This window comes from Lupinus angustifolius, chromosome LG19 (genome assembly GCF_001865875.1).
Source record: "Lupinus angustifolius cultivar Tanjil chromosome LG19, LupAngTanjil_v1.0, whole genome shotgun sequence".
NCBI classification, from domain to species: domain Eukaryota; kingdom Viridiplantae; phylum Streptophyta; class Magnoliopsida; order Fabales; family Fabaceae; genus Lupinus; species Lupinus angustifolius.
The window spans coordinates 14734523-14747574 of NC_032027.1; the positions used below are offsets into that span (position 1 = coordinate 14734523).

The 13052-nt window shown below is 32.5% G+C and overlaps 1 protein-coding gene and 1 long non-coding RNA gene across 2 annotated transcripts; one reads left to right on the forward strand and one right to left on the reverse strand.

Annotated features, from left to right (window-relative positions):
- Positions 249 to 1735, forward strand: LOC109333774. Its single transcript, XR_002106047.1, has 2 exons — positions 249 to 325; positions 1408 to 1735. It is a non-coding gene; the product is annotated as an uncharacterized LOC109333774 (long non-coding RNA).
- Positions 8601 to 11285, reverse strand: LOC109333773 (probable bifunctional TENA-E protein). The gene is made up of 3 exons (XM_019569342.1): positions 11046 to 11285; positions 10321 to 10541; positions 8601 to 9156 (listed from the first exon to the last, which is right to left on the reverse strand). The coding sequence occupies exons 1-3, from the start codon at positions 11199 to 11201 to the stop codon at positions 8841 to 8843; spliced, it is 693 nt and encodes a 230-aa protein (XP_019424887.1). The 5' UTR covers positions 11202 to 11285; the 3' UTR covers positions 8601 to 8840.

Here is a 13052-nt window from a genome sequence, read left to right on the forward strand (position 1 = left end):
GTTTTTCCCCATTCTGTTTAGTTTCTAATAATACATTGATTTTATGTTAAATTGGTGTGTATGTATATATATATAATTTTACATATTCATGCGGATTAAATTACAATGTTACATTAGTTATGTGCAAAAATGGGTTATCAAGATAACTCATTGTTTGGTATAGCTACTGACCAAGTTTTTATATGAGGTTTTTGGTGTTTGAGTACTTCTATTAATTAGTACTGGTATGCTATGATGATGTTAATGTCATCAGGAATTGGTTCTAGTGTTGAAGGAACACAAGTAAGCTTACGCGAAGCTCAAGCACCCAACCATAGTACTCAAGGTGAGAGAGACTTTATTCTTGGCCCTTGTGGTCTTGGTCTTTGTGTCATAGCATGGTCCGATAACCTCAAAGTCGGATGCAAGCTTGTATTACCTTTGTTTTTTTGTGTGTATAATAATCAATATTGAGAACAGTATAGTTAGTAAACCCATATTGATTAATGGTGTGATGGATTCTGTGAATGTTGTGATATCCAAAGTATATGTTTGTAAATAGTGTGAATGTTGTGATGAATTTGTAGCTGATGTGGTTGAAATGAAATGATTGTTGTTGATGTTACATACACTTATGTATGTACATAAAAATAGAATGGAAATGTAGTTTCAGTACATATAAAATGGTATTTGACATACATACATTCATCATAACATTGGAGGAAGGTTTGTGGCAGAATGGAAAGATTCAAGATAGTAATATCTTGGGAAATGAATAGGGGTGGTTAATGATGGTGATTCATCATGAAAACCTTGAGGGTTGCTTGGGTAGGGTAGTCCAGTGATGGTCCAGGTTGATCCCCTGTAGATCAGGATAGCCTTGCTTAACCAAGTGATTTCTGACACCCCCTTTGAGTTATCTGGATCGGTGAGAGAGCTCCTGGTATGAGAGTCACCTGGTCTGATAGGTGTACTTAGTTATTGTATTATATCATACAGGATGTCTTGTACTCCCGATTGCTTTCCAAAAGGAGTTGAGTTGAAAAATAATGGGAGTTGAGTTGAAAAGTGAAAGGTTGAATATGGATTCATATGCATTGCATTTGATATTGGACTAGTTGGTGATACATTGCATAGTTTATGCACCATACTCATGAGATTGAGTTTTATGTTTGAGAAATGTGATATGTTTATTTTATAATATGATTGTTAATGTTGTGCTATAATCGTTTATGTTGTGTCATGTCGCTTATACTGTGTTATAATCGCTTATGTTGAGTTATGATTGTCCATGTTATGATATATATTATTTATATTATGTTATGATACTTAATTTCCATATAATTCCACATATTGTGCCTTAAAAGGATAACTTACTCTCTCTTTGTTTTTGTATATTGTGTACTGGTATATCTTATGATCATACAGATAACAAGCAACACTTCTCCCCAAGAAATGGTAGAGGATCTGGTTCCTGTTAGTAGCATAGGAATATAGGGTTGGTGTGTGATTGGAATGATATGTTGGATACTTATATTTTTGGAAGACTGGTAAAATGGGTTACCTTAGGTGTTATGTTCTGTTTTGTGTTATGTTTTTTTGTATTGGGGTACCCTGTTGTAAGGATGAAATTAACTTCTGATACTCTAGGAACACAAGTTTTACTTTACTTGGAAAAACTATAAGTTATTTGTATGTATGCAACTAAAACTAACTAGAAATTGCATTCCCATAGATAGATCATAGTTATTATGTAGTTGTTTGTAAAACATGTTATATATGACTTTTAGTCATAACATTTTGATGGATATTATCACATGTGCTTTTATTAGGTTGCTTTAGAATGACAAAAGTATTGATAAGTAAATATATATACTTAGTCATTAAAATAAGGACAATTGATTCTTGGAAAAAAAATTATTTATTCACATAATTATAGAAAATGAACTTGAATTGTTGAAGTCTTAAAAATATATTGTTATGTCATTTGGGCCATGGTTTTTAATTAGAAACTCATATTTATTAAATGTATCCACAATAAATAAAATCTATGAAGGAAGAAATTCATAGTCATAAATAGTTGTTGAGAAATAAATTCTATAAAAACATTTTTATTTATTTATTTATTTCACAAAAGAATCGGGTTGTTACAATGGGAAAGTGCCTGGCACTTTGAGACTAAAGGAGATTGAGAGTGGTAAAAGTGGTGAAGATGAGACAACCGTGTGGGAGAGAGAAAGGTGTAGGAATGGATAAGGCTCTTTTCATATTGACCTAACAGACATTGAGCCTAAAATGCTTCTTGGGTCCACTAAGGGTTTAAATTAAAAAAATATTTTAATTCTTTGAATCCCCTTGGTCCAGCTCGATTTTGTAGTGAAGATACTGAGCATGTGATCAATTGTGACAAGACTCCTTCTCACTTAGTGCATCACGTGGATAAAGGCGAATTAGGCCATCATTCAAGTTTTTTTAAGGAAAATATTGGAGATGAATCAGGACTGGGCCTCCCTATTATTTCTCCTATTGTTAGTGATTCTATTTCCCCAAGTTCTAATGAATTAAATGAAGCTGAAGGGGGACAAATTGTTGCCCTATTGTCCACGTTGGCTTTAAATGATAAATGAAGGAATAAAAAAGTGTTCAAATGCTCCTTTAAATATGCATAATCATATTTTTGCATCTGTAAGACCAAGAGGTGGTAGGAAGACTAAGAGGAAGCTTTTAAAAGGGAAGGGAAAAAATGAGTGTGGTCTTTGTTTATCCATTGAGACAAAAAATTCCTCAAAAATTCTGCATTCTCATCTTGGGGAGATTGATATTGTTCCAAACTCTTTGTCGGGTGCAGATGAAGTGTTAAGTGCCAAAATGTTAATGAAATGTATATGATTTTGGGGCACTTTGTGTGGATTTATGATGTAATTGCATACAATTCCCGATAATCTAGTAATGTTGTATTGTTTAGGAATTTAATTATGTGTTGTTGTTTGCAGGTTTAGAGATGATGAATAATGGACAAAAAAAAGAGAAGAATAAGTTTCTGAACAGCACAAGCCTCGCCTAAGCGAGGGAATGGTCTCTCAAGCCATAATTCAGAGGAAAATCATCAGAAAACATTGATACCCCTCGCCCAAGCGAGGGACTGTCGCCTAGGCGCTATTTCAAGACCAAGAATCTGATGCTCACTGTTTCTCCCTCGCTCAAGCGAGGGAGCTCGCCCAAGCGAGGGCACGTCACCTAGGCGAGGTGTTCAGGCGTGGAAAGGTCATCTTCTCTCGCTCAAGCGAGAATCTCTAGCTTGAGCGAGAGAGTAGCAGTTAGTGCTTGATATAGACAGTTCTGGACAAAAAGAAGGGAGAATCCAACCATTTTCCAGGCTTTTTCACAGGATTTTAGAGAGAAACACTAGAGAGGAAGGGAGAAGTCGTGGGAACGACTTTAGATCCAGAATTTCTTGTAATTCTCATGATTAGTGTGTTGTAATGGCAATGATGAGTGTTGTAATCTTCTTACCTTATACTCTTGGATTCAATTCTAATGTAATTGTTATTTGATTTTGGGAAGTTTATCTCGTTCTTAATGCGTATGTTTAATTAGCTAATGAAATCTTGTTATTTGGTTCAAGTTTAATTGGAAAGTTAAATTTGACACCTGATTTGAATTATCTTCCTTCATACATCATTATTTCAGGAATGGATAATGATGTATGAATTGCTTTTACATTGTTTTTAATACTAGTTAATCAGTCAATTAGTCAATGAATTGGTAATTGAGTGATTATCTAAGGATTTTACACTCAAGGAATTATGTAAATGAATTGTTGAAAATGTGCATCAGAATCAGTAACTAAGTTACTTGGAATTGAATCTATGAATGTCAAAAGGGAAATATGATGAATTTCGATCGCAACTCTTTTAAATTCATAGTTAACCTTTTATATTAATTTAACCTTGTTACAAAACTATTATCAAACAAATTTGGGTAAATAGATACCCAATTCATTCTTGTAGGAATTGGTGTAAATTTACTCTGCTCCCTAAGGACGATATCCCGGTACTTTACCAGATTTTATTACTTGTACGATACGGTGCGCTTGTTGTTCCATAAATATTTAACATGAAGAGATAAAAAATGTTGACAAAAATGCTCTGAAAATGTGGGAATTAAGCAAACGCTTGGGGCGTTTCTTTTGAAGAGAATTGAGTACTTGGAGGAAAAGGGATAAGATTGGTTTTAATAATTCTAACCAAGGGGATCTTGAAGGTTATCAATGAATTGTCTCTCTTTAAATATGAGGGGATTGGGGAACAGTTTAAAGAAAATAGGTGTTAAGGAATTAATTAAGAAAAATGATGTAGATTTTATTGGTCTTCAAGAAACAAAGTTTGAATATTGCAATGTGAATCTTTGTGTTAACATTTGGGGGAATAATGATTGTGACTGGGATTTTATCTCATCAGTTGGAAGTTCTGGCGATATTCTAAGTATTTGGGACAAAAACAAGTTTCAAAAAATTAATTCTTATTTTGGTTTTGGTTTTTTGGCTACTTTGGGAACTTGGCTTGATGGTCAGGAAATTTTTTGTTTGGTTAATGTTTCTTCACCTTGTCTTTTGAATCAAAAAATCCAATTCTGGGATGATCTATTGCAATTGAAACTTAGTTTGGGAGTTATCATTTGGTGTTGTTTTGGTGATTTCAATTCTATTAGAAGTGGGTCTGAAAGGAGGGGAAATGTTAGTGGAAGTTGTAATAAGGATATTTGTTTCTTTAATAAGTGGATTAAGGGGATGGAGTTGGTGAATATGCCTCTAATTGGGAGAAATTTTACTTGGTACCAATCGGGTAGTGGAGCTATGAGCAGGCTTGATAAATTTCTCCTATCGGTGGGTGGTTTCTGAAGTGGCCAGACACAACTCAATGGGCTATGAATAGAGATTTCTCTGATCATTGTCTGATCGTCCTCAAGAAAAGAAAAGTGGAGAATGGGTTGATTCCTTTCCGGTTCAACAATTGTTGGCTTAAGCATCCTAGCTTTGTGGATCTGGTCTCTAATTCTTGGAGTTAAGTCACTTGTAGTGGTTGGAAAGCTTTTATTGTGAAGGAGAAATTAAAAGTCGTCAAGGAAAGAATAAATGTGTGGAATAAGGAGTCTTTTGGGTGCTTAGATTCAAAGTTGGGGCAGTTGTCTCTTGCTATTCAAGAGCTGAATATAATTGGAGAGAATTTGATTCTGAATTATGATCAACTTTCTTCTCTTAAAAACCTAACAGCTTATTGGTGGGAAACCGCAAATATGAAGGATAACTTGTTGAGGAAAAAAACTAGATGTAAATGGCTAAAGGAGGAGGAGGCCAACACTAGTTACTTCCATGCGTGTATCAATAATAAGAGGTGAAGGAACCAGCTTAGGGGTATCTGGATTAATAAGGTATGGTATGAGGATGATTTGGCCATGAGAAGGGAGATTACAAATTACTTCAAAAATTTGTTTTCTATTGAATCTATGGTTAAGCCGAAATTGGATAGTGCATAATTTCCGACTTTGAATGATAATCAACGATCTTCTTTAGATGCTACTTTTTTGGAGGAGGAAATTAGATTGGCGGTTTGAAGTTGTGGTGGTGATAAGAGCTCGAGGCCAGATGGTTTTAATTTCATATTATTCCAAGAATTTTGGGAGGTGGTTAAAAAGGACATTATTCTCTTTATCCAAGAATTCTATGTTAATGGTAAGCTCCCAAAAGGTTTGAATTCTTCTTTTACCGTTTTGATTCCGAAAATGAAGAGTCCAAACATAATCCAGGATTACAAGCCGATTTCTCTAGGTTGATCTTTGTATAAAATCTTTGCAAAGATTTTGGCAGCTTGACTTAAATGTGTTATGGGTTCTTTAATATCTCCATCTTAGTCGGCTTTTATTCACGGTAGATATATTCTGGATGCTCCTGTGATTATTAATGAAGTTATTCATTTTGCTAATAAGGATAGGGATGGTTGCTTTTTGTTCAAAGTTGGTTTTGAGAAAGCTTATGACTCATTGGATTGAACTTTTTTAAACTTCATGCTTAACCGTTTTGGTTTTTCATTAAAGTGGAGGAGTTGGATCATTGTTTGTCTCTCCTCGACCTCTATGTCTGTTTTGGTTAATGGTAGTCCAAGGGGCTATTTTACTCTCTCCAGAGGTCTTCGTCAGGGAGACTCAATGACATCGTTCTTGTTTCTTATGGTAGCAGAGGGTTTTGCAGGGTTGGTTAGGAAGGCTATGTCTATTGGTGCTTTAGAGGGCTACAATATTTGTAGAGGTGGTATAGAAGTTTGTGATCTTCAATTTGTTGATGATACTATTATTGTGTGCAAACATTCATATAAAAACCTTCTTTGCTTGAAGACAATTCTTAGATGCTTTGAGTTAGCTTCAGGTTTGAAGGTTAATTCCAATAAGAGCTATCTTTATGGTATAAATATGTCAGATTCCATTATGTCAGGTGCATCGAACTTCTTATTTTGTAAGATTGGCTCATTTCTCTTCACTTATTTGGGCATTCCTGTTGGGGCAAATCCGAGGAGGATATCTACTTAGTATTGTATGATTAAGGTTATTTCTAAGCGGCTAGCTTCTTGGAAATGCAAACATATCTCATTTGGAGGTAGCTTAATCCTTCTGAATTCTGTTTTATCTAACATTCCTACTTATATGTTGTCTATCTATAGAGCTCTCAAGAAGGTTTTAGCCAAAATTGTTAGCTTGCAACATAGCTTTCTTTGGGGAATAAGAGAGGTGGTAAAAGTATTGTTTGAGTGGCTTGAGATGTGGTTTACAAACCTAAGGAGCTCGGTGGTCTAGGGGTTAAGGATTTTCTCTATTTCAATCATACTTTGTTGGGGAAATGGAGATGGCGTAGACTTCAAGACAAGGAAGCATTTTGGGTGAAGGTTATTAACTCAAAATATGGTTCTGATTGGTCTATGCAAAGGATTGCTTTTGCTTCGAGGTGGTGGAAGGACTTAGGAAAAGTAGGCTCTTCTAACGGGGTCACAAGAGGGTGGTTTGATGAAAATGTTTGGAAGGAAACTGGCATTGGTCTTCATACTCATTTTTGGCATGATATTTAGGTGGGTAATCAGAATCTTAAGATGGTCTTCCCTACATTATTTCGTCTTGCTTCACACTAACATGCTTCAGTGGGGGGTAATGGCTATTGGACGGATGATGTCTAGTTTTGGGAAATCCCTTGGAAAAGAAGTCTATTTGGCACAGAGGAGCCAATGGCTCGAAATTTGTATGACTTGATTCATCATCATTCCTATAAAAGAGGTGTCCTTGATAGTTGGAGATAGGGATTAGATGACTCAGGGGACTATGTGGTTAAAACTACATATTTGGCTCAATTGAATCATCAACAATCGTCTATAGGTAAAGAACTTAAAATTTGTTGGATTAACTGTGTTCCTTCAAATATTTCGTGTTTTGTCTGGATAAGAAGAAGGCTTCCAACAAAGGATGAATTATTTAAAAGGAATGTTATTGTGAGAGTGGATGACATGGTTTGCAAGTTATGCAATAATCATGTTGAATCTATTGATCACTTATTCATATCATGTGACTTTGCTTCAAGTGTTTGGAAAGGTTTTTATTCTTGGTTACAAATCTTTGTTGTAACTACCTCTTTAATTCTGGAGTCATTTAAGCTTCATGAATCCTTCCGAAGTGGTAGATGTGCAAAATTGTGGAGAATGCTTTGGTTTGTCGTGGTTGGTCTGTATGGATTATGAGAAATAATGTGATTTTCTTGGAGAAGGCGCCAAGTTATGTGAACATTTTTGATCTAATTCAAACTAGATCTTGGATTTGGTTGACTTCTTTTGTATCTCAAAAATCTTTATCTTTTACAAGTTGGTGGATGAATCTCAAAATTTGTATAGCACTTTGTTCTATAAAGTTAACATCTTGATCTCTTTTGTGTTGAATGGACTCTCCTTGTCCTCCTATTATACAAATTTTTCTTTATAAAAAAAACAAACAATATGAAGTAATAGTTAAACACAAATATATCAATTTTAGGAAAAGGTTGAATCAGTTCTCAAAATTTCAGTTCTGACGTTTTTGTGCTCCTAAAATCTTCGACATGCATATTCATTATGGATTCTGCAGGTTTATTAACAGACATGTAGATTTGTTGAACAATTATCTCAACATTTAGTATCTCATTATATGTCAACGCAAAATAATTTGTTTTTATTACTTAGTGGAATATGATTCATTTGAGATATAAGGGCATGAATTTTTTTGAACCTATAATCCTTATTCCTCCAAACCGTCCATTCTCATTATGAATTCATCATGAAATTTTTCTGGTGTTTGAGTTCTGTGATACCAAATCATAATTGGCTTTGGCTAGTTTGAACATATTTTTGGGTTTGAATTATTAGTCAAGGAAAAAGCTAGTTTTATTAGAGACTCTACACTCAAATTTGTGTAGAGTTGAAGTACCAACAAATGGAGTGGAATGATTTAACAATAGCATAGTCATAAAAATGTAAAATTGTTTTCTCATACTGATTTTAGTTTGAGTTTAATATTTATATAAAAAGTTTTAAAATTATCATTAAACACAAAGGTAACAATCCAATGCCTCCAAAACCTAAGGTTATTACTTTGGCTGTTAATTCATAAAATGATGGATGTTTACACAATGCACAAACTATTAGTGATCACAAACACATAAATTAAAATAATTTGTGCAAACATAAGATCCATTCTTATAACATTAAGATTAAGATTAACTTGCAAAGTTCTTCACCCCGTAAATGGTGTGTGTAGCTGAACAACACGGGCATGTTTTCATCATATAGTAAATTTCAGACACTTGCATAGGTCATGTTCCAGAACTCAACTTCAAGTTCAAGAACACGAAGCAAAACAAGTTCAGCTTTTTTGAGCTCATCATGAGAAGCCTTTTGTGAGCACCGATTCACAATATTTTGTAGGGATTGGCAATACAAACCAAAACCTTGATTGCCCCATCTTGCACAAGTCTCCTTCAATTCCTCTGGGGTTTTGGATCCTTCTTCAAGGCAATGGGCAAAGCTCTCATGATACACTGTTTCAATAGCCCAAAATGCTGTTATAGCCACTGTATATTCCACATTTTCCTTTCTTAAATTCTCCAGAAACCTGTCACAATACAGCATGAAATTAATTTGGAAGGGTAATTATGATGTATGCAAATAATAAAACATTTGTGTTGTTATATAAATCAAGTCATAGCTATGAAGCAAAATTAAAAATATAATTGTATATATAACATGAAATTGGGGTTGTGGCAATGAAGAACTTTAGTTCAAAAGAAAGTTCATAATAGATCATCGTTCTTTAAACTTTCGAGAAAAATACACATTTATTGTCACCGCCGAAATCCCATCTTCTAAGACTATATCTTTGAATTTTATTTCATAGAGAGGATTTTCAATAAAATCAACAAAAATGGTTCTATCACTTGTATGTCTAACATGAGTGTCAAATGGATTAATTTGAATGAATTTGAATTTAGATGTTAATCAATAGATGGAACGTCATCCATCAATTCACTACTATATTTTAAGTTTTCAAATTTATCTATATCTAACTTAATAGTTATAATTGAATACATTCAATCATGACTCAATTTTAATGAACTTGGATGGACAAATATTCAATTTGTTTGATTTCTTTTATTGGAAATAGAAAGTAAAAACACTATTGAAAAAAATATTATTTTAAAAATTATTATCTCAATCAAACATTTTTATAAAATCACATTTTAAAAAAGTACTTTAAAATTATTATTTTTAAAAGTGATTTTTTTTAAAAGGTGGTTTTTTTTAAATATGATTTTTAAACTTTAAAATAATCCATAATATTAAATATATAGTTATACACATGTCGTATAATTGATGTCAATTAAATAAAATGTCAAAAGTGAGAGTGAGAATCATGAATGAATTTACTTTAATTTAATTTTTTTAAATATTAGATGAAATTGAAAAGCAAATAATATCATTTTTTTTTTAATTTTAATTTTTGAATAGATTAGATATCTATCTAAATGGATATATTTTCATTAGATATACATGTGATACTTTTCCATTAATTAGCTCAAATGGATAAATTCAAATCAATTTAATTTTCTTGGAAATAGTTACCAATATTAAACCTTTATAGGATGGATCTGACAAATAAGTACCAAAATATAGGCTTTATTATAGGGAAACTACTATATTCTTTGGCAATCAGAATTTTTGTTCAATAGTAGAGAATGCATGGATTGAATAAGATGATGGATGATTTATAAAACCTCACCCAATGTAGTTTGTATTTGCCTGCTGTGGAACAATGTTAGAAAGTGAGATACCCCACTTATCAGCTTCATTCTTAAACCATAATATCTCATCCTCTAGAGAAGCCATGCCCCTTGATATGACTTCTATGTCATGATCACTATCATCTGATTCCTTCCTTGCTTTTGTTAGAACACTAGCTACAAATGGGACAAATGCTCTAACAAATAAGTACTCTTGTGCCTGCACAACATGCATCACAGAATCAAGTTTTCTTTATATAGCAAATCCTTTTCATAATTATGAGGATCAAAAGTTTACTATCCATGTTTTGTAGAGAGTTTTGTTTTACCAAATGAAAAGAAAGAACAAAATCTCAAATCCTATCCCACACAAAAACAAAAAAAATCATGAATATTTATTATATTTTCATATCATATTTTTATATGATATTTTCATTGGTACGAAACAAAATTTCCAAAATTTAGAATATGATTTGAGATATCAAATCTACGTTAAAAAAGGCTTAAAAATCTTGCCATCCTTAAGAAATATAGTCCCTATTACTATTTTTTGGGTTTTAGTGACAAGCACCAACATGTATGATATATGTCCAAATATGATTCAACTAAAGTAAAGATTAAAACCGAAAGAAAAACAAATTGTGGGTCTATAATCAAAATTGTTTATATTTTGAAAGACTATATAACATGTTGAATCCAAAGATGAGGGTAAGTTTTATTTCACCAGCCATGTTTTAAAGGAAGCAAGATTTATGGTGCCATCACGAATGGTTTTAAGCATTGGGTGTCTAGTAGCTCCTATAAATTGAAGACGGTGCTTCCTCAACCATGTTTCTGTCATCCCAATTTTCTTCTCCTCAGCTACTGCTTTTTCCTGCATCTTCTTGCTTATTCAAAGAACTTAATTAATTCTCACTTTTTTCTGTATGGTTTGTAAACTTTTTCGTGACAGATGAGGAACATAGCAGCATCAGTAACTAATGTAGGGTTTTAAGGTCATGGTGCCACAACATAGGGTAAGTATACGTGGCGGTTGTAGAATTGAAAATCCCATGCACAAGCACATGTGGCATTTATATATGAACTTTCTAGAGCTCATGCCTTTTGATTATCTAATTTATAGTACAAACAAATAGAAGTGAGGCCTATTAGCTAAGCCCAAGTTAAGAACAACATCTTAGGCCTGAAATAATAATAATGTTGGATATGAATTTGTGGGAAAGGATTACCCAACATTAAGCTTATAGAATAAATAATAGGAGATAAGAATACAACAAAATTTGTAAAAAAATGAGTTCGACCAATTGTGCATATGTCAGTCATATAAGTATTTAATAGCTACCAAAATATTATTAGATTATTCGCAATGCTCACCAAACATTGCACTCATGTTCCATCTCAATTAGCATCCCTTCCCTTCCTCATATCTCAATCGTGTGAGTCACATGTTACTTTAACCACGCTTACTTAAAAGATTAGGAAGAATTTGACTGATAAATGATTTTAATGTTACAAACAAATTATATGCACTAGAGTAATTAATAATGAATTTGTTGATTTGTTCAAATTATTTAAATGATTTAAATGCTAGAGACAAATTGGGCATGTTTTTAAACTAAATTTTTTTATTATGAATTGAAATATCTATTCCATTCAATTATTTACCTTTCGGGCATAAATCGTGCATGCTACTTTAGGGATATCGACTTACTATCATTCCTTTTTATTATGATTTTTTTCCATTATTCATTTACGTGCCTTTTTATTATGATTTTCCCATTCATTTATTAACCTTTGTAAATATTCCCTACAATATTAATATATGTCACGTGGCTCATTGAGGAGTCAGTATGATGTTGTAAACTCTAGACTTTGAGATAATTTGCTTGAAATTTGGTGGGTTAAGGAAAAATTAGGATTAACATCCTTCGAGAAAATGTATTCATAAGTAGTATAATTGGAGTTGGGTGTGACTTGATAAAAAAATAAGAGTTAATAAATCCCTTAAGTTTTAGTGAAATTACATAAATCATTCATCACTTTTCTACATCTACACAAACTTCCCATAGTTTTTATACTTTCATTACACTTTACACTGACTACCCATGCATGAGAAATAAATGTAATCTTTTAAATAAAAAATGTGATAAATGCAATTAAGTTAAACAAAACATGTTATATTGTGAATAGAAATCCAAATAATATACAAATTGATGTATCTTTATTATTTTTGGTTACAAAATGCATTAACAATTCTAAAAAAGATATTGTTTAAATCGCTCTTAAACTATATCGTAACGAATCAAAAATAATAAAGAGGTATCGACTCATATGTTATTTGGATTTGTCTCCACAATATATCATGTTTGTTTAACTTAATTGCATTTATCACATTTTTTGTTCACAAAATTACACTTATTTCTCATGCTGAGTGATCAGTGTAATGAAAGTATAAAAAAACAAAGGAAGTTTATATAGGTGCAGAAAAGTGAAAGGTGAGAGGTGATTTGTGTAATTTCACTAAACTCAAGGTAGTCAAAGTAATTTACTCAAAAAATAATCTTCAAAAAAACGAAGCAGTTAATTTTCGAACAACACAAACACTTTTTTTAAATGTGTAGTCTTAACTTTTATTTAATGTAATTTAAACTAAATAATTATCATTAAATATATATAACTAAGAAAACCTACACCTTTTCAATGGAAGTTAATATGAAACTGTTTTCATTTG